At 39.5% G+C, this 23,120-nt stretch overlaps 1 protein-coding gene across 2 annotated transcripts in view; it reads right to left on the bottom strand.

The window, feature by feature from the left end:
• LOC122669844 (E3 ubiquitin-protein ligase HOS1-like) overlaps window positions 1-23,120 on the bottom strand; it is a 43,312-nt gene that overhangs the window by 19,479 nt on the left and 713 nt on the right. Inside the window, exons 2-7 of one of the 2 annotated variants that reach the window (XM_043866718.1) lie at window positions 12,467-12,854; window positions 11,697-11,831; window positions 11,405-11,580; window positions 9,334-9,744; window positions 8,870-9,028; window positions 7,640-8,167 (exon numbers count right to left, since the gene is read on the bottom strand). In XM_043866718.1, the coding sequence (XP_043722653.1) occupies window positions 7,640-8,167; window positions 8,870-9,028; window positions 9,334-9,744; window positions 11,405-11,580; window positions 11,697-11,831; window positions 12,467-12,854 (1,797 nt within the window). Of the gene's footprint in view, window positions 1-7,639; window positions 8,168-8,869; window positions 9,029-9,333; window positions 9,745-11,404; window positions 11,594-11,696; window positions 11,832-12,466; window positions 12,855-23,120 lie in introns of those variants that run through there. The other variant, XM_043866727.1, reaches the window with a different exon arrangement.

Below are 23,120 nucleotides of genomic sequence, written 5' to 3'. Positions count from 1 at the left end.
GTTGAAACAGTCCCATCGGGCTTGATTTGAAAATTTCAGCAAGGACATTGATAGTTATGTGTTCACACTGCTTCTCTGATTATTCTGCATTTGTTCGTCGACATGGGTCCAAGGTGGTTATCCTGGTTGTATATGTGAATGATATCATTATTTTTGGTGATGATACCTCTAGGATTGAGGATGTCAAGGCATATCTGCATCAACATTTTCAGATGAAAGATTTGGAAATGCTTAATATATTTTGGGTATTGAAGTTGTTCGCAGTACAAAGAGCGTCAATTTATCTCAAAGGAAGTATGTACTTGATCTTCTATCAGAGACTGGGATGTTATGCTCTAAGCCCATAGATATTCCTATGGATCCTCATCTGAAGTTTGGAACATGTGATGACGAAGACTTTGCTAACAAACAAGACGCTGGAAGACTTATTTATCTAACCATTACTCGACCTGATCTTTCATTTGTTATGGGTGTGATTAATCAGTTCATGGAAATTTCTAAACAAGACAACTTGGAGGTTGCTTGTCATATTTTGAAGTATCTTAAAAGTGATCCTGGAAAAAGCCTTGTTTATCGTTGTCATGGTCACATTGATATTATAGGTTACTCTGATGCTGACTAGACTGGTACCAATGGTGATCGTAGATCTACTACTGTGTATGTACGTTTGTTGGTCGAAATCTTGCTACTTGGAGGAGTAAGAAGCAGACTACAGTGGCTCGGTCGAGTGCAGAAGCCAAATACAGAGCTATAGCACATACGGCAGCTGAAATGATGTGGCCAAAGTCTCTCATTCAAGAGTTGGGTTTTCAGTTGCTAACCCTATGAATATGTATTGTGATAATCAAGTTGAGATTTATATTGCAAGTAATCCGGTTTTCCATAAGGAATAAGCATATTGAAGTTGATTGTCACTTTGGGAGAAATACGGTCCGTTTATCAACTTGTCCAATCAACTTGGCGATTTGTTCACTAAGGCATTATTCAGAACTGTGTTTCCCTGTGGTTGTTCCAAGCTGGCTATGGGAGATATATATACTCCAGCTTGAGAGGGAGTATTAAAGTGTATCGTGTGTAGTGTGGTGTACCATGTATGGTGTATGTTGTACCGTGGGTAGTATTTTAGTTGTAACTAGTAACTAGATTAGCTCTAGGTTAGCTCGTTAGTTGTTATTCCCCTTTTAAGTTATAACCCCTTATTGTAATCAGACTTAGTATCTTAGTAAGACTCCCTAATAAGAGCTGTTTTGACTTGGGATTATATATATATACAAGACTACCCTATGAGAGGGACATTATCCTATTTTGTTCTAGCTTTCTTTCCTCCTCCTCTCCATCGACTGTGCTCTTCTCCTTCTCTCTTTCTCATCTCAAGCTGGAAAAGTACTGATTGCAGTTTTCTCTGCTGCTACAATCATCAATTAAAATCACTGAAGCATGAAGAACTGGTCAACCAATAAAGCACAACTTAGCTCAGATTTCCTCTTTGGGGGGCTGGGGGTGGTGGAAGGAGGTTCAAACCTCAAAAGGTTCCAAACTCCACCACACTCCCCCCTCCCTCCACCCCCACTCCCCCCCCCCCCCCCTATAAAAAAACTGTTAAAAGAGAGATGTAGAGAATGCTTGAATGAATAAATCGATCATTCAGGCCCTGTTTATATAAAGAACAGAATTACAACTGAAAATAGAAACTTAACTCAGTCCTAGTGCTACTAGGAATTCCTAATACAACTAGGAATCCCAAACTAGGACTCGGCTGGGAAAAACAATAAAAGGAATAAAAAATAAAGAAAAAGAAACATAAATAAAGTGGGACTAACCACCCTAACTCGACTAGGACTAATCCTAGTAAGCTAGGACAAGTAGGACCAATCCTAGTGGAACTAGAACTGCTTACCCGAATCGGGTAAGCAGTAAGCAGCTTATTTCAACACTCCCCCTCAAGTTGGAGCAAAGATGTCGATCATGCCCAACTTGACTAAATTGGGATGAAACAATTTTCCAGACAATCCCTTGGTGAAGATATCAGCAAGTTGATCCGCAGATGTCACAAAAGGAATACAAATCAGCCCATCTTCTAATTTCTCTTTGATGAAATGCCTATCCACCTCAACATGCTTGGTACGATCATGCTGTACAAGATTGTGTGCTATACTGATTGCAGCCTTGTTGTCACAGTACAACATCATAGGAAGACGAATAGCAACACCAAGATCTTGTAACAACCCTTTAAGCCAGAGTAACTCACAAATATCCTGTGCCATAGCTCGAAAATCAGCTTCGGCACTAGAACGGGCAACAACATTTTGCTTCTTGCTACGCCACGTGACAAGATTTCCACCTACAAAGGAGCAATACCCAGAAATAAACTTGCGATCTGCAGAACCAGCCCAATCAGAATCAGTGTATGCTTCTATCCGTAGATGACCATGCGTAGACAAAAGAATTCCTTTTCCAGGAGCTGACTTCAAATAGTGTAAGATACGAAGAACAACCTCCATATGAGAAGAATAGGGATCATGCATAAATTGGCTTACAGTACTCACGGCGACAGCAATGTCAAGATGGGTGTGTGAGAGATAAATTAACTTCCCCAAAAGTCTTTGGTACCGGCCTTTATCAACAGGCTCCCCTTCTTTCTCCTTGAGTCGAACAGTAGGGTCCATAGGAGTATCTGAAGGATGGCAGCCTAGCAACCCGGTTTCAGCTAATAAGTCTAGGACATACTTCCTCTGGGAGAGAAAAATGCTTTTAGAAGATCTGGCCACTTCAATCCCAATTCTCAAGAAAGTACCGTAATTTCCCTAGATCTTTAATCTCAAATTCTTGTCCAAGGAAGGTCTTCAATCGTTTGATCTCATCACCATCATTACCAGTAACTACTATATCATCGACATAGACTATAAGAACAGCGAGTTTTTCACCAGTCCTCTTTATAAAGAGTGTGTGATCAGCATTACTCTGCTTATAGCCCACAGAAATCATAGCTTTGTGGAACCGGCCAAACCATGCTCGAGGTGACTGCTTCAGCCCATAAAGTGCACGCTTCAGTTTACACACTTTTCCTTGGTTTCTGTCACAAGAGAACCCTGGTGGGACGTCCATATACACCTCCTCATCCAGTGCTCCATTTAGGAAGGCATTTTTTACATCTAGCTGCTGCAAATCCCATCCAAGGTTGACTGCACAAGATAATAACACACGAACAGTATTCAACTTTGCAACAGGTGCAAAAGTTTCCTGGTAATCAATGCCGTATGTCTGAGTAAACCCCTTGGCCACGAGCCGCACCTTATACCTATCCACAGTGCCATCAACCTTCTGTTTCACCACAAACACCCATTTGCATCCAACGGTTTTCTTCCCAGGTGGAAGAACCACAAGTTCCCATGTGTTATTTTTCTTCAAGGCCTCCATTTCTTCCATCATAGCTGCCTTCCACTTTCCGTCTGATAGAGCTTCCTGCCAATGGTTACGAATACGAACAGAAGAAAGAGAGGAAACAAAAGCATTAAAGGATGGAGAAAGTGAGTTATAAGCAACAATATGAGATATGGGATGCTGAATGCAAGTCCTGACACCTTTGCGAAGAGCAATAGGTAATTCAGGAGAAGGAATATTACCAGGTGGAGAGGTAGGTTCTGGATCCGGGTTCGGCAATTGGATGGGTACTAGAGCAACAGTTGATTGAACCTGCTTATGTTTCCTTCCATAGGTCTTCACAGTACGGCCATCAATCCTCCTCTGAAATTCACTAATAGTCCTCTGGATAGGAGTCTGGACCGGGGTAGGTTGCTCCTCTTGAATAGAGATAGTCTCCCCCTGTATAGGAACCTCTCCCCCTGAGTCAGGGGAAGTACTGGGGTCAGGCCGAACTGGTTCAGACTCGTGGTAAACAGACTGAAGTAGAGGTGGAGAGTCAATAGTCAGCACATCTTCAATAACACTCTCCCTCTGAAGAGGTGGGGACACATAATATGAAACATGTTCATGAAAAACAACATCCATGCTAACAAAAGTCCGGCGGGAAGGAGGGTAATAACACATGTACCCCTTCTGGGTAGCAGAGTAACCCAAGAAAATGCAGCGGAGACTACGTGGGTCAAGTTTACCAGGGGACCTTGTATCCCTGGCATAACAAACGTAGCCAAACACCTTAGGTGGGACTATGAAGGAAGAAGAGCCAAGTAATAGCTCAATAGGGGCCTTGGAAAGAAGAACCCGACTGGGCAACCTATTAATTAAATAGGCTGCAGTAAGAACTGCATCTCCCCAATAAAGGGAAGGGACATTGCGAGCAAACATAAGAGCTCTAGCCACCTCCAAGAGGTGGCGATTTTTCCTCTCAGCCACACCATTTTGGGCTGGAGTGTCAACGCAGCTAGTCTGATGGAGGATTCCATGGGCAGCAAGGTATTTTTGGAACTGACCTTCCGTATACTCTTTCCCATTGTCACTCCTCAAAATTTTAAGAGTGGCAGTAAATTGGGTCTTAATTAATTGATGAAAGTGCTGAAAGCAAGAAAAAACTTCAATTTTTGTGTGCATATGGTATACTCAAGTGAACCTAGAATAGCAGTCAATGAAAGTGACATACCACCGATGGCCAGTCAGGGAAGCTTTCCTACAAGGCCCCCATACATCAGTATGAACAGTATGAAATAAGGAAGAGGATCTCTTATTAGAAATAGGATAAGTTGAACATGTCTGTTTAGCCAAGACACAAGGTTCACAAAAAAAATCTTCCTTATTACAATCCTTAACTAATGCTGGAAATAAATTTGATAAAGTTCCTAAGGGGGGATGGCCTAGTCTAGAGTACCATTTATGTATTTCAAAAGAGAAAGATGTCAAAGGTAAAGACTGAGTAGGTGTAGGATCTCCATCAAGCAGGTACAATCCGCCATGCACTTTACCCGATCCAATCGTCTTCCCCGAGTCCAGCTCCTGAAAAACATAGTGAGTTGAAAAAAAAGTCACTTTACAATTTAGGGATTTAGTGATACTGCTAATTGCAACACAGATGACAGGGTAAGGGAAGGAGAATAACCAATGGATCCTTTCCCTGAGATGGAGGAGAGGGACCCATTAGCAATTTTGACTTTATCCTTACCAGAAGCAGGAGAATATGTATCAAAAAGGCTAGAAGAACCTGTCATGTGATCAGTAGCACCGGAGTCTATGATCCATGGAGTGGATACTATCGATGCACAATGACCAGCAAAAGAAATACCTATACGGGCAAAGAAGGAACCTGTATTGGCAGCAGACGTAGTAGAAGCAGCGGATGTGTTCAACATACGACGGCGAGCCTAGAGTTCTTCCTGGGAGAAACCGATGTCAGCAGTAGGAGTTGGGGCTACACTTTCAGTGTGATTGGCTTTGCTTTTAGACTTAGCACGTCCTCGTTTGGCCTCAAAATCAGCAGGCTTGCCATGTAATTTCCAACACTGAGCCTTCGTGTGATATGGTTGGTGACAATGCTCACATTTCACAGGCTCTTTAGTAGTGGTAGCACCAACACTGTCAAAAGAAGTAACGGGAGTGGAGGCAGCAGTCAGTAATGCTGATCTCTCAACTTTGGGAGTAATCATCATGGCAGCCCTTCTTGTCTCTTCACTGTGAACATAAGAAAAAGTTTCCTCCGAAGTGGGGAAAGGAATCCGACCAAGGACTTGTACCCGGATAGGATCATAATCATCATTGAGGCCAGCCAGGAAATCATAGACCCGAAACTTATCAACATAGGAATGATAAGCAGTGATGTCAGTAGTAGTAGTAGGTGAAAACCTAGCATAGTGATCCAATTGCTGCCATAAACACTTGAGGGCAGCATAGTATTTAGTGACAGACAGCTCCTGCTGAGTGGTATGTTGGAGTGTCTTCCTGATGTCATACACCTGAGCATCATTACCTGAACGGCCATAAGTTCCCTTGACAGCAGTCCAGATCTGGGTAGCAGTGTCAAGGAGTAGATATTGACTGGAGAGGTCAGTGGTCATAGAATTCTTAATAAAGGACATCACCATAGCATCATTGGCAGCCCATTTAGTACGGGCAGCACCTTCTTCAGTAGGCTGTGTGGTGGTGCCAGTAAGATGGCCAGTGAGTCCCCTATCAGCCACAGTCAAGGAGATAGATCTGGCCCAGATGAGGTAATTTGATCCCTCAAGTTTAATAGCTGCAGCATAAGGGAGAAATTCTATCCGCGGCTGAGAATCAACTCCAGAGTTGGCCGTGGTTACATCTGAGTCCCCCATATTGCAGACAAAACAATATAAAAACTGAAAGATGAGTCCCTTCTGTAGCAACAAGAACCAGCCCTAAATAAAAAATCGATAGGTAGGGTTTTGAGGAAACCCTATAAGAGAAGTCGATTGAGATTCAGGGGTCTTCAAGTCGTAAAAAAAATTGCAGAATCTGTCTTCAAAGTTGATGCAGATCTGTGCAACAAAACTGCCCACGCAGAGAGGAGAAATAAACCAGATTGAGAAGCAGCAGGTCTTGAATATTTGTTCAAAAAAACCTGGAGAGTGATATGGATATATGCCTCAATGGTAGGAAGAGGAACAGAGACAGCAGCTGTCCAGAAAAACCTGCAGTGTTGGATCCCAAGAAAACCAGCCTGTAATTGTAAGAGAATCTGATCTTCAACAAGGGACAACTCCAAAAAAAAATTTGCAGAAGTGTGGGCAGCAGCTATCGATCAAAGAACTTCTTAAATCATCAATTGTTGAGGTGAAAAATTAGGGCAGCATATACAAATCACCTCATTAGATCTGCCCTAAGTGGAGAAAAAACCAGAAAAAGTGAAGAGAGTTGAGTGGGGGGGGGGGGGAAGATGGAGATCGAATGATAATGGAAGGAGGGTGGGGGGCTAGGAACCAGGCTAGATCTGAGAGACTAGCTTTGATACCATGTTAAAAGAGAGATGTAGAGAATGCTTGAATGAATAAATCGATCATTCAGGCCCTGTTTATATAAAGAACAGAATTACAACTGAAAATAGAAACTTAACTCAGTCCTAGTCCTACTAGGAATTCCTAATACAACTAGGAATCCCAAACTAGGACTCGGCTGGGAAAAACAATAAAAGGAATAAAAAATAAAGAAAAAGAAACATAAATAAAGTGGGACTAACCACCCTAACTCGACTAGGACTAATCCTAGTAAGCTAGGACAGGTAGGACCAATCCTAGTGGAACTAGGACTGCTTACCCCAATCAGGTAAGCAGTAAGCAGCTTATTTCAACAAAAACAATTAGATAAAATAATTCCCTGCACATGATTCGTCATAGTATTGTAGGAAATCAGCCTCAGAATTCAAAGGACATTCAGTTCAGAGGGTTTAACCTGGTGCAGGGCCACAAAGCTGATGTCACAAGTATGTCACCATAGCCTTAAAAGAATTATTTACGCATGCCACACATACTAGCAAATGTTTGCATGGTACTCCATATTGCAATTAAGAGTATACACATTGAACAATAGGGGAGAAAAAGACAAGAAGACGCTTATATCGTACTTATTCACCAAACAATATACTAAACAAGAAGTTCTTCCAAAAGGGGGTTTTGTAAAAACCAACATGCAAGACAGAGAGGACTTTATTTTCAGGTTAACGGTACTACGCAATTACCTGAAGATAGAATACCACAAGAAGACTACCAGCAGTAGTTGAAGGGTCTTCAGTGGCATATTCCAGGAGGCATCTATGGAGATATCTTTCCTCATCAAAATTCCAAGGCAACTCTATCATTCGATCAACCAAATTTCTTCGTATACATAGACAACAAATTTCTGATACCAATGCCTCCATTCGGTCCTCCCAAGTCTCAAAATGACCTTTTAAACCATCCGAAAAGGCCTGGGATGATCCGTGCTTCAAGTTATCTTCCTTCACTTTCATGCAATGTGTCCTCTGGTACATAAAGGCTTCAGTCAAGAGTCCACATTCAACTCTCACCCGAACAGCTGTCACCGCTTCACATAGTGTAACTAATTGTGCTTCACCATGTTCAGTGTTTGCGTAGGCACACAATCCATCACGTCCAGACCACCGTAAAACCATCAGTGCAGCATCAGGATTCTGTCTCTCTAGTAGAACTTGTGTGATCTTTGCATGCATTGCGGGGCCAGCAATTTCTGGGAGCAGGTGACAAGCTTCCTAACGAATGAAGAAAAAGGGAACACTAGTATAGAAATTGAAATGAAAATGACACAAAGGCAAGGAAAAAAGCAATTCAATGAGACCACCCAGACCAATTCAATTAACCACCTTTAAGCACCCAAAAAAGTCTTCTAGGATCCCTTGTAGTCCATATTCTAAACATCACAACCATCCAACAAGGACTTTGGATCCTCTGGTTATTTTCCCTGTATATTGGCCGATTAGGTAGCAACTGTGAAAGGGCAGGAAAAGCATCTCAGAGGCAGGCATCCAAATACAGTCAGATATAGTATCACCAATATCCTCTACAGATACTTTTCCCCTATGCATGAACATAACTACAAAAGCATGAAATTCCCATCCCCCAGAATGATTTTCAGAAGCCACTTATGGAAGCTAAGCTAAAGGCCTCTGGTGTATCCCAACAATCAGATCAGGTATACTCTCCCATCTACAGTAAGGCCAGCAAATTCAATGGCCAAGAGAAACTAAAAAGAAAATGATTATTAGTAAAAAAATACTGTCAAACCTGGACTTCTCCAATTACAAGAAACAGTTTAGCATTGAAGTAGCATTGAAGTAGATAAAGATATAACGAGTAAAAACAAAAGAAATCACGTTCACATTCTATTTGAATTTAATATAACCAGGTACTGAAGTCAAGTCCATGAGTATGCATGAGGATCTTATGCAGAGTACCTGCAAAGCTTGATCTGTATGGTCATCAAGAAGATAAAATGTCAAGGATTCCAGTAGTGAATGCCTGGTTATACCAAAGGTACCAGCAAAATCATCTACTAAATACCTCCATTTTGCATCAGGCATCGTCCAATGCCGATCAAACAAGTAGTAGAGGAACTGCACTCAAGTTAAGGGAAAGAAAGAGGGGGGGAAATAATTTCTACATGTTTGTACATTAGCACCGTAACAGTGTTTGAAATTTGGGCGAAATTTCACCAAAATCACAGAATATTATTTCAGTTTCGCAAGAAACCAAAATATTTCGGTTCAGCAAGAAACCGAAACAAAATGTTTATCAAAATTTATATGCAAAATTTACCAAAATTTCATCAAAATATTTTGGTTTCAGCAGAGGGAGAAATCCAAAATTTCAAACCATGCTCCAAAGCACAAGCATCTAAAAGGGGAATAGAAAAGGATACAATAGCTCGCTTTGCTTCTATCATATCCGAGCTTCCATGTAAAAAAAGTATATCTGCAGCAATTCGTAAATCTTCAAATGGATAGCACCCTTCAACCCCATCCGTTTTAGACCTGAAGAATGACAAACCCCCATCCTTCTTCTGCAGGGATGTAACTTCTAGGTCCTCCATCATTCCCAGTTCATATCCCTGTTCTCTCTCAAGATTTGACAGTGCATCTTCAATGAAGAGAGTGGATCCATCCTGCCCGGCAGATCCAGCAGATTTATTTATTGACTCTGGCCACGAACGCTTCATTGCAGCTGATTTCCTTTCACGAACAACAGAGTGCCATGAAGTGAAGTTGGAATAACGTGACCTGACATTCTCAAGAAACTGATGTCTTATACACCAAGTCATGATCTCCAAATGCTGAGGACAACAAGTTAAGCAGAGCAAAGATCATCAGCAAAGAATTGTAACAGTGAAGTTTTTGTCAAAACTGAACACCTTATCTAGAACTTCTAAAGTATACTTGATATGTGGTACATTCACTGTATTATATAATAAGATGACAGTGTAATGGATTCTATGAATACTATGAAAGATGAAAAAAGTATATCTCCATAAACAAAAGATTTTTCAAATAATACCGAAAAATTTTACTGTGACAGTGTAGAAGTCTAGCTTACACACACATCTCTGTGACCAAATCACATTTTCACTAATTTCTCCCTAGATAATAATTTCTAAGACAAAAGTTTCGTAAATGCCAAACTGAACAAAAAAGAAGATTGCTGCAGGCAATTCTTTAAACACAATTCATGAGAGATACATGCACATGGATACACAGCCTGCACACATGCGCATAGATGCATGCACGCAGACAGCAAGAAACTATCTAGTTAAACAAAAGATCTTGTTATTTGTTATGCTAATGCAGCTAAAGATAAAATCAATGGACAGAAATCCAAACCTCATTTACCATGCACAAAAGTATTTCACAAGAAAATCATGAGTCATTAAGACAGAGCATATGGGCTTTCTGTAGGGCATAATGGAGAAGATTAGATCTGAGATCTGCTCTAATTCAAATCGGTTTAATCTGAGTTTGGATCACAATTTCACATCCAACTTTCAACAGAACCAGTTTCGGGCTGTGCCTTGTAAAGTCCCTATATATCCTTGGTACAAAATTAACCAAAGATTAGAATTATATATCCAGATCTGACCCATACATGACCCATTAGGATTTAGATCCAACATCATGGGGTCCGAGTCAGGTTTGGGTCATTTGGTAGTATATCAGAATTGGATCCAACTCAAACCCGATTCATTATATGCTCTAGTTTTCTGAGATGATCCCATAAAAGCATACAAAAGTCACCATAAATGTACATGTTAGAACAAATTAAAATCCACACTCATAAAACTATGTTGAGTCCCATGCACATGTCATTAAAAAAAATGAATTGGTTGAGACTATTATCTTAAATAAGTCAATCATTAAAAAAGATGATTTGGTTGAGTCTAAAATCATAAAGAAGTCTGAGCCATACTAACTGAGGTTCCATAAGTAAAGCAAATTTGGTTTGATTCATGTATACAAAGATCCCACTGATGGATGTGTAACAGTCATTTTCCTTTTCCTATTCTACTTAAACAGTATTCTCATGCCCATAATATTTAACAGGAAGATCCAAGGGCCTTCCATCTAAAATTTATTGACTATAACTTCATATAATCACTACTTTTTATACCAAGAGAAAAATGCTAAAAATATCCCAGGACAAACTTTACCATATCATTTAGGGAGAAAATCCATTCCAAACAACAGAAACTTAATTGAAGTGGGTAATAAAGAAGGTATGGTCCGTATGGATCTAAGCTAAAATCCCAGATAATGATCCTTTTGCCTGCCTCTATGAAAAATTGAAAAGTCCAACTTAAGATTTTTCCCTAGATACTTGTAAAACAGTGACCTACAGATTTTACTTACTCAACTAGAAAGTAAACAAACAACAGTATCTGAACTTGTACAGTAAACTCATCCATTGAATATCAAGTGAACAAGGGCATCAAGTAATTACACCTGCTTTGCCTTTGATACATTCTCCTGAAGGTGATGCAAGTCATGAAACTGTGCAGAAAGAGTTTCCTGGAATGCTAATTCCAAAACCTCAAGAACATTGGAAATCGCGGTAAGCCGCACCAAAAACTTCGAAAGTAAACGTAATTTACTTTCCATCTCTTCTGTAACAAGGGTATCTGTTAAAGACAGCTAAGGGCATAAGCTCTACAGCCTATGGTAAGAATAAATTGGTACAAAAGGAACTCATGCCTCAGAAGTGAAAGCAAATAAAATAAACCATTTATAAGGATACAAATATCCCGAAGATCTCTGATGATGTTTCTGAAAGTCCGCTTGCACCAATTCTTAACAACCACTTCATCCAAAAGAAAAGCAATCGCTGGATCACTGGACACAGCACTTTCATCCATACAAACATCCGTAACATCTATTGGATTTGTTAAGAACTCAAAATAATGCTGGAATTACAAACAAGAAGGCATGGATGGATGGATGTACAACACTTAAGTCACAATCATCCCCAACATTTCCGAAAACATTTCTTTATATTAAAAATGGTTTGAAGGGGGAACTAAATATGAATGTTTCTGAAGGAGATGAAACTTTAAAATTTTAAATTTTCAAAAAAAATTATCTAATCTGTAAATGGTACCAAAGAGCATTGGTAAACTCATATGCTGTGACTGATAATAAATAAAGAATGGAAAATTTTCAAATTTTATATTTCAATACTAATTTTTATTTTCAGTTCATAAATTCCTCTATGGGGACGGGGACCCAAGAAAGGAGGAAATGTAAACTTCCTTAAACTTTCAAAAAATATGGATGAGGAATGACATTTGCAATGTACAAAAGACAAAGCATGTCAACCAGTAATCAACAATTTATCAACAAAATTGGTCCCCTTCCTAAATTTAAATAAGTAGAATAGCAAAGAGAAGAATGTATCAGCCACCATCTCTTCAAAATGCCTGTTGATGGATACAAGTTTAACCAAGTCCTCATTTAACTCATAACAGCTTACCAGTAGATCCAATGTAATGAGAATCTATAAAAGGATACAATGGCAGATCAAAGAAACCAATTTGTTATCCGTGGCAACATCAAATAGACAATAAAGACGTTCAACATCGGCAGATAAGTGCTTGTCACCATCTTTCTTTTGAAATCTATCATCACATCTTTTGGAGATAAGACCGGCCTCTATGCATTCATAATAAAGTCTAAGCCGGACTCTATTGCCATTTGTTGGTATTGGAGCCCGACAAACTGGACATAGCTCAAAACGTTGACTACACTCTGCACAAAGTGACGCATGTCCACATGAATTCAACACAGAATCCACATAGCGTCCACAGCTCCTTAAGTCTCTAGTTGCCCGACAGCACTCAACTTTTGCCTCATTGCACAATTCAATTAGATCAATTGATGCTAAGTGCTTCAATGTCTCCTGAAAGAGGAAATCACAGCAAGGATAAGCACCCTATACAACACATATTATGATGACTAACAACCAAATATCCAATCTGAAATAGATATTCTCTAGTTAAAACAATAAAGCAACATGAGATAAATCATGTACATGGTCCACAAATCAATACCATGTTCAGTTGAAGAGTATGAAGGTAGTAATCATTTCATTGCAGAACCAAGAGCTGTTCCTTTTTTCTTTTCTGTTTTTAATAAAAAAGAGAAAGGGTGAACACAATAGAGATGGAATGGAATGCCTCCATCATGGAAAGCCACTCCCTTATATTAATCAAGCAACTAACTCTTAGTAGGAAACATACTAAGAGTCTAATTACAACCAAAGACAAACTAAAGTAAATAACAATGACTAACATAGACCGACTCAACTTAGACTTCTCCCACTCTTGACTAAACTCTAACTCTCCTCCTACGGTACAATATTCAACACTTCTCCTCAGTCTGGAGTATATATATATATATATATATATATCAAAAGGCTCCAACTTGGAACAATAAGAACAGATATTAACAGCAGAACTAGTCTTGAACATATATATACAATCGTAAACATCAGTGAGCACTGAGAACTTCATTCCGATGGCAATACCAACTCAAGCACACCAATCATTAGCAACAATAGTATAGAAAAACTCTTCGTGTCGAATAAATCCAGACAGCAACAAATAAAATAAGCGGCAGAGAACACCAACCGCAATCCAAAATATCATAGTAGCAACAGCAAGTCAGCAACATCATAAGCCCTTCTCAAGGAAAGCAAGTAGTAATCTTCACAAAGACATAAAAATGCAGCATAGGTCGCTGCAAACCACTGATAAAAGTATTGCATAGGTCGTTGTGACCACTGTTAACAGTGCAGCAAAGGTTGCTACGGACCATTGATAAGAGTGCCACATAGGTTGCTGCGAACCACTGGTAACCATACAAGGTTGTTGGGAACCCCAAGTAACAGCATAAGGTTGCTACGAACCACAAATAACAGAATAAGGTTGCTGCAAATAAGTAACCACCTTTATAAGATAAAATTGTCGTTAAGGACACAAGCAGATGACACGAACAGATAATAATAGTCTTCAAATAAATAGATGACACTTGACATGAATAACCCCCTCACGTGTAGCACTACACGAGGATAAATAATGCATAGGATGCAAAAAAGAGAACTCATCATCATATGGCAGCAAATAAACCAAGAACATCTGCAGAGTTGACCATCGACATCACTCTCGGGAAGAAAAAAATAAAGAAGTCGACATCCGGTGAGTTACCAAATCAAAAAATAGCCAAGATGAACAAGATAATGGCAAATCTATAATTACTTCATGCAATCTCCAATTGATGCGGAACCCAGGTCAAAATACCTATTGGGGTCACTATGGGCCCATCCAAATACCAAATACCAAATACCCAAGTTACAAAAAGGAGCAGTGGCAAAATTATAATAAACCAAAATTTCCAAGGGTTTATTGGTAAATAACAAACAATGGGACAAGAAGGGAATTAGAATCTATTGTTTGGGGACAAACTTGGCAACAATAACAACTCAGCCTTATCCCAACTAAATGGGGTCGGCTACATGGATCCTTTCAAAACAAAGTAGGGAAAACTGAGATCCACACAAAGGGGAAGGAAAGTAAAAGGAATGAAGAAATGAGACAAAAAATGTGAGAAATGGAAAATGAAAATAAGAGGAAAGAGGATAGCCCAGGAAATCAAGAAAATCTTAGCTACATGGTGTTGACAATGTGGATCATTGCCCTCCAATAGTCATACTTGTCATTCTTCACAACCTCACCTATGATCATTTTAGGCTTTCCCCGAGCTCTTTTGGCTCCTTCAATCAGAATCAGATCACTCCTCCATACGGGGGCGTCCCCAGGCCTCTGTTGCACATGGCCAAACCACCTCCGAAGACATTCTCGGAGCTTGTCGCTGATCGGGGCAACTCCCACATCAGCTCTAATACGTTCATTCCTCACTTTATCCTTCTTAGTTTTGCCGCACATCCATTTCATCCATCCCACTTTAATTCTTTGTGAAACATCATCATCTATGTCACCTTCTTTGTGTATGATAGACATAGACCCCAAATATCTGAAATCTTCATTTGGCGGTATCTCTCTCTCCTCAATTTTCACCATGTCATCATTCATCATTTAATCACAAGACATAATACTTCAGTCAAACATCTACCCTCCAACCTTCTGGAGGAACAGATACCCTTGACTAAATGCCCAAAAAATTACCTTTTTCGGATAATTAAAAACATTTCTAGGCTCCTCTATTTCTACTTCAAAATCGTCTTCCTCGACTTAGATTTCTTCACAGCACATCATGATCTTGTAAGGGGCAACCTGCAACCACTGGGAATGCATAGGCGGGTCTTGAGGGTCTACAGTTTGTATTTGGCGGCACCTGAGAGTCTGGAGTGAGAAGAGACGGAAGTAGTGGAAGTGGAAGCAAGAATCGGCCAACGGCAATTCCGGACCTGTTGTGCATACTTAGAACCTTGATTGTGAGAGAGAGAGAGTAGTAACATACAAATTTACATATTTGGCCCCTCTAAATAATTGGCACATAGCTCTACAAGGGCAAAAAGGTGCGGTTATAAATTTTGTTTTAACCTTCTTGGTTACAAATAGACAAACAAAGAAAATAACTAATAGTACCTAGAAAAGAGGGGGGGGGGAATAGAAACTGAGTGCAGGCCTCCAAGTGGGGAAAGGAAGCTCAAAGAGCTAACCCACCTACAACAACAATACATCACACCCTATTTGCCAAAGTAGTGTAAATTTCACAAGGGAGGTCACCTAAAACATGTTTATGCCTCCCCCCTCCCCCAATTTTGCCAAATCATCAGGCAAAGCTTTTTCTCCTTTGTACTTCTTTCATTACTTATAAAAAGGTAGGAGACTAAAGTGATCATAAAATTTATCATGTGGAATAGATGTTTTCATGTATGTGCCTGATGCAGAATTGCAGATTCATCACCAAATAGGGCTTGTTTCATTGGAAGTCTAGGGTTGGGTTACATACATGTTAGGCCTTTGATCCCATGGGTTTCTAATGTAATAGGCCACTTTTATGGGCCTAAAATATGGGTATATAGGTTGCATACGGGATTAGTCCAATACTTAGTTTATTTTTATGTTTTTTAATTGAACCGGTTCAAATTGGTTGCATCCAATTGGTTCAATTTAAGTGATCATGTGACTTGGTTAAGTGGTCCTGTGACAACTTAAGTGGTCATGTGATGTAGGTTGGGCTGGATTAGGACTCTATAAGTCCAGCCATGTTTTGAGTCTATTCCTTTAGTATTCTAGTTTCCTAGTCAGTTTAAGTTACCTAATAGGTTAGGGATAGGGTTAAGTCATTCCTTTTTAGTGTCTAAGTCTATTTTTGAGTCTTCTATATAAGTTTGTAAGGGAGGCCAGCATTAAATACGAATTTGATTAATAAAAATTAGCTTTATGCTTGCTGCTCTTTGTGAGTGTATATCCTTATGGATCTCAAGGTGGTAAAGGGTAGCTGGACTCCTACGACTCCTTGCAGTGTGAAGATCGAGAGGCTCTTTCAAATCATCAAACTGCTGCCATTGTCCTGCAATACAGTGAGTTTGAACCTGTTTTCTTATTTTAAACCTTCTTCTATCATCCTTCATCTTCCCTTAGACCTAATCCACAATCCCCTCCATCCATCAAACCCTAATTCTCCATTAAACCTGCACTCCTACCTCCACTAGAACTCCCCCATAACTCCAGTTTTAGACATCACTTTCGAACCCTACTTCCAGCTTATATTCCCCACACCAATCCCCACATTCGACCTTAACCCTAGCCCTTAGTCTCCACTTTAACCCCTCCATTCCCCCACTCCATTAAACCTAAAAAACCTGCAACTCGATTCTGCCCAACTGCAGAATTTTAGAACCCTTCCAAACCCTAATATTCTTATGCCATTAAAACCTCCTAAACCTGCATATTAAAGTCATATAAGACTCATTCCCAAATTCCCATCCTAAATCCTAGAATTAACCTAAAACCTAGTGCTGCCCATTCGAACCAGCAACCCCTTTTACTATTGATCCTGTTATCTGGCTCCTAGTAGGACTCCTACTTATCTAGGACTATATTATTTGGTATCAAAGCCATGGCTGAACATGGCACCCTTGCTGTGGACCCCACACAACCACCCCCACCCAATTCCCTTGATGCAATTATGACTATGCGACAGAAGATTTCAACAGACCAGCAAGCCCTTGGTGATCGAATGTTGGCAATAGAACAAAGGCCAATTGTGCCTCTTGTAAACAACATTCCCCTAAAAAAGGACAGATATCAAGTCAATTCGGTAGTACAAAGAGCCCCAAGGAGAGATCAATACAGAGAAGACAGAGAAAGGTACAGAGATCATATTGAAGATAGGTAGGAGTCCTACTAGGAGCCAGATAATAGGATCAATAGCAAAAGGGGTTGCTGGTTCGAATGGACAGCACTAGGTTTTAGGTTAATTCTAGGGTTTAGGATGGGAATTTGGGAATGGGTCTTATATGACTTTAATATGCAGGTTTAGGAGGCTTTAATGGCATAAGAATATTTGGGTTTGGAAGGGTTCTAAAATTCTGCAGTTGGGCAGAATCGAGTTGCAGGTTTTTTAGGTTTAACGGAGTGGGGTAATGGAGGGGTTAAAGTGGAGACTAAGGGCTAGGGTTAAGGTCGAATGTGGGGATTGGTGTGGGGAATATAAGCTGGAAGTAGGGTTCGAAAGTGATGTCTAAAACTGGAGTTATGGGGGAATTCTAGTGGAGGTAGGAGTGCAGGTTTAATGAAGAATTAGGGTTTGATGGATGGAGGGGATTGTGGATTAGGTCTAAGGGAAGATGAAGGATGATAGAAGAAGGTTTAAAATTAGAAAACAGGTTCAAACTCACTGTATTGTAGGACAATGGCAGCAGCTTGATGATTTGAAAGAGCCTCCCGATCTTCACAATGCAAGGAGTCGCAGAAGTCCACCTACCCTTTACCACCTTGAGATCCACAAGGATATACACTCACAAATAGCAGCAGCAATGGCAGCAAGCATAAAGCTAATTTTTATTAATCAAATTCGTATTTAATGCTGGCCTTCCTTACAAACTTATATAGAATACTCAAAAATAGACTTAGACACTAAAAAGGAATGGCCTAACCCTATCCCTAACCTATTAGGTAACTTAAACTGACTAGGAAACTAGAATACTAAAGGAAATAGACTCAAAACATGGCTGGACTTATAGAGTCTTAATCCAACGCAACCTACATCACATGACCACTTAAGTTGTCACAGGACCTCTTAACCAAGTCACATGATCACTTAAATTGAACCAATTGGATGCAACCAATTTGAACCAGTTCAATTAAAAAACATAAAAATAAACTAAGTATTGGACTAATCCCGTATGCAACCTATATACCCATATTTTAGGCCCATAAAAATGGCCTATTACATTAGAAACCTACGGGATCAAAGGCCCAACATGTATGTAACCCAACCCTAGACTTATTCCCAATGAAACAAGCCCTATTTGGTGATGAATCTGCATCAGCGCCTCTCAGAGTTGAATAACATGAAGACATCCTACTTGTGTGCTGTAGAAAAGATACTCTTCAAGGGAGACAGAACACACCAGAAATGTCCCAACTAAGAGCTATAGATAATCTGGACTAAAAGAAGTGAAATCTATATGAAGCACGTTATTTAATTTCAGCATAGTTCAGTTGAATCCAACCAGAAAAGAACATTGAAAATACTATGATGGTTTTTATAAAATTGACCAAAGTCATATAAAGATGCCGCAACTTCCAAAATAAGGCAAATTTGTATGGAGATTGCTGAAGTTATGTTCTCACTATCATGTTCTAAACTTTATCAGAGCAGAATTTAAAGCCTTGACTGGACTCCGAACTCCAAATGGCATAGGATGCAAGCATGAGGTTCCAAAGATGAGGGGAAATTTGAGGATCCTTTCCCTCTAAAACCCGACTATTGGGTATCAATATAAAAATAGGATGATTTGTAGTTGAAAATTACAGTCAAAAGGAATGTGCCAGCTACCACATTTTGCGAGGTGGAAGAAGCCAGACCTAATTGGTTCCTGTCAATTGCATCAGACCAGGCAACAGGTAGATTCGGGTAGTGATTTTCACTTTTTAGTAAGAAAACTATGGGGCTTAAGGGTTAAAAAGAACTAACTGGAGGGATTTGATGGGGATAATCCACCTTCTCAACCTTCTTGTCCAAGTGACTGAAAATATATACCAATTGGATAAAAAGATTATAAACTCCCCATACAAGAAAAGGGCGCAAAATTCAAACAATTGAATGCTTTTCCAGAAAACGCTTATGCTATCTTTAGATCCCAATCAGATTATAACTATCAATTTTGCAATGCTATCATCTGGATCCATGAGAACCTTACAACACAAACATCTAAAAAATAACATGCATGACATCGATAATGTTTCTTTCTACTTCATCTCTACAAATATTCCTAGCCCCTCATGTACATTGATGCAATCTGAAAATCCAGATTAAGGATCTCAGATGCAAGCAGGCCCAATAATCCAATTTGTGATCAGATCTAAGATAAAGGAAGCAACTGCGTTGTTAAGGAAGAAATCAGATTGATGGAAGGGGAGGGAAGAGAGATGAAATCGCTCTTCTTGGGAGGAAGAAGAGAGAAGAAGAGAAAAGAAGAAATTAGGTTTGGGATACCAATCCCGTATGCACTACTCAACAGCTCCAAAACTCTTTAAAAAAAGTCATATACTTTACTCAAATTATATCCAAGTGCTGGGGGATGTATTACATATATATAGACATTCTAAAATTCCTAATTTGACTCAGAAAAGGACTCCTAATCACTTTTATACATTCAATAAAGTAAATAAATTCAAAACAAATTTCTATCTAGCTATTAAGTATCCTAATCTAACTCAAATACTCAATTTAACTACTAATCCCGTGTACTAACATCATCTCCACTTTATTGGCCTATAAATTAGGCTCATTACATCAATAAACCCAAAAATAAGAAGCTCAAGGTCCATAGAATCCCATCATGGACCAAAATAAGTCTTCTGAGGCTCGATTGACCCAATTGGAAAATCTGAACTGCATCAATTCCCCCGGTGTTGAGAAAAACTCACCCTCGAGTTTTATAAAATGGGAGAATCAGCATCACTCGATCGGCATCTACAAACATTGGATTTGATAGGGCGACGATCCAATGCATCTCACGATCAATTGTCGCGATCTTTTGATGATCATTGACAAACAACATCTTTACGATTGGAACATGATTGTAGGATTTCATAACTGTAACCGGACTGTCAATCAATTCCTCATCTTCAATCTTGATCGAGCCGTGTACTTCAATTTGATCGTTGCTTTTGTTAACCACCTCTGATCCGCTTTCTGAAGATTCTATCATGCTTGACACCTTATCATAGAAGCGGTTATCATAGGCAAGCTCCCAACAAGCTGTCTTAAATCAAGAACCCTTGTATGGAGATTACAAAGTTATGTTTGCAATTTACGAAAACGACCTCTAATCAAAAGGAGTAAATCGTACCGATCAACCTCGATGATGTAGCCTCAAGTTCGGCACTCTGATACAAATTGATGCAATCTGAAAAAATACGGATTAAGAATCTCAGATGCAAGCAGGCCCAATAATCCAATTTGAGGTCAGATCTGATATAAAGGAAGCAACTGCGTTGTTAAGGGAAGAAATCAGCTTAATGGAAGGGGTGGGAAGAGAGATGAGATCGATCTTCTTGGGAGGAAGAAGAGAGAAGAAGACAACAGAAGAGAACAGAAGAAATCAGATTTGGGATACCAATCCCGTACGCACTACTCAACAGCTCCAAAACTCTTAAAAAAAAGTCATATGCTTTACTCAAATCATATCCAAGTGATGGGGGATGTATTACATATATATAGACATTCTAAAATTCCTAATTTGACTCATAAAAGGACTCATAATCACTCTAATACATTCAATGATGTAAATAAACTCAAAACAGAATTCTATCTAGCTATTAAGTATCTTAATCATAGTTGTCATGGCGTCACGGCGATCCAAGTCGGTGGAGGGGTGTCACGTCGATATATCGACATGTCGCCCGCCATGGCGTTGCCATGGCGAGCATGTCGACCATGTTTTATTTTTTATTTTCTCTATTTTTAATGTGTTAATAGATGTATACTCAAGCCATGTTTTATTTTTTCTCTATTGTTTCTCAAGTTTTAAGAAGAAAATTCAGAAATCGAAGAAAAAATCGAAGAGGGAAAGAAGACAGGAAGAAGAAATCGAAGAGGGAAAGAAGACAAGAAGAAGAAATCGAAAGAAATTGAAGAGGGAAAGAAGAAATCGAAGAGGGAAGAAGAAATCGAAGGCAGGAAGAAGAAATCGAAGAGGGAAAGAGAGACAGGAAGAAGAAATCAAAGAGGGTCGCCATGCAACCCTCTCCAGCGCCAGGACGACATGGCGTCGCCATGACAACTATGATCTTAATCTAACTTAAACACTCAATTTAATTACTAATCCCCTGTACAAACATTATCCCCACTTTATGGGCCTATAAATTAGGCTCATTAAATCAATAAACCAAAAAATAAGAAAAGCTCAAGGTCCATAGAACCCAACAATGGGCCGAAATAAAGTCTTCTGAGGCCAAATTAACCCAATTGGACAATCTTGACTGCATCATACATTTACAAGTCATTTCCTTTCTAGACATTGCAATCTACTATCATATTATTCTTTAAGACTTACCAATAGCTCTATGCTGCGTCTGTTATCTATCAAGGAATGAAAGTTCCCAAGTCCCTGTTGAACGCATAGTGCAAATGGCAGTGACTGTGTGTTGGTTGTCATTGTTGTCAACACTGTGTGTTGTTGTTATCAACACTGTGCATCTTAGTGCAACTGTAGTGGTGGAGACAGTGTACAGTGGCAGTTACAGAGGTTAGGCCAGTTCAGGCAGCATTCTAGATGAGTTGGCAGTTTTTTGGCAGGGCAGGCAGTGACTGGACAGTATTCCATCATCCCCAGCAGTTATTGTAGTGTTCACAATGGTAGTGACAGTGTTACAAGGGTTTGGCAGTGTACACAGAGGTCCCACAGATACTAATCATAATCAATACCTTCCAACTTCAAAGATAATACAGGGAACAAGGAACATTAGTTTAACTTTAAAGAAGATGAAATGCTATGTGAGACATAATTTGGAGGATTAAATACGTGACACCATTGGTGTGTGACTAGTTAGGACTATTGTATCATAATCAAAAGAGAAATCACACAATTAAGGATGTATTCGTAGGGGGAAAATGGTTGAGTAATCTGGCAGAATCTCGGATGATGACAACATCAAAAAAAAAAAAAATTTGGGTTGCAGGTCAGCCAATTTTAATCCCAGAATATACTCCACACAGCTGATTCTGATTTGTTTGGGCAGAAGAATACCATTCTTCATAAAACCTCTTGATACACCTATACAACTAGAACCTGAATTGGTACAGCAGCAAATGGAGAATTATGTGCAAAGTGAAGAATGGGAAGAGGATGGTACAGACATGAAGGACTCAGACCAACCGAGCACTAGTGGCAGGCCCAAAAGGACTAGAAGAGCACCTGTGTGGTCTGGGGATTATATCAGCAAGAATATGGAAGCTCAGAATAACGGATAGTAGAGATTCCTTGGTAGAATGTGAGGGTCACGTAGGTGGTGTGTGGTCTGTTGAGAGGTTATAGGAAAAGCAGTGAGAGAGATAGAAAATGATAGTTAGTTATGGTTAATTAGCTAATCAGGTGTTGGGTTAATTAGCAACTATGTAATCAAGTTTAGGGATTACTATATAATCCTTAACATTGAATTGAAAAGCAGAAAAGAATTCATTTAATTTGCAATTCCTCTTTTTCTCATCTTGTTCTTAGGAGTCTCACCAGCTCGAAATTGGTTTTATCTTCCTCAACCAGAACCAACATCATCCAATCCATTCATCACCATAACACCTCTAAAAAAAGTTACTTTTGCTTTTCACATTTATCATTGGTTACATTAGTTCTATTCCAAGCTAAGTGCACTTCCCTTACTCTCATATAAAAAAAAAAAAGCATTAACTGGAAAGAATCTTCAGAAAGGGATTGTCCATTGTTACACAAAAATAACTTAATTAAGTG

Source organism: Telopea speciosissima, chromosome 1 (genome assembly GCF_018873765.1).
Source record: "Telopea speciosissima isolate NSW1024214 ecotype Mountain lineage chromosome 1, Tspe_v1, whole genome shotgun sequence".
NCBI lineage: Eukaryota > Viridiplantae > Streptophyta > Magnoliopsida > Proteales > Proteaceae > Telopea > Telopea speciosissima.
Note: the sequence above shows the minus strand (reverse complement) of the source record. Positions and strands in the feature narration are given on the sequence as shown.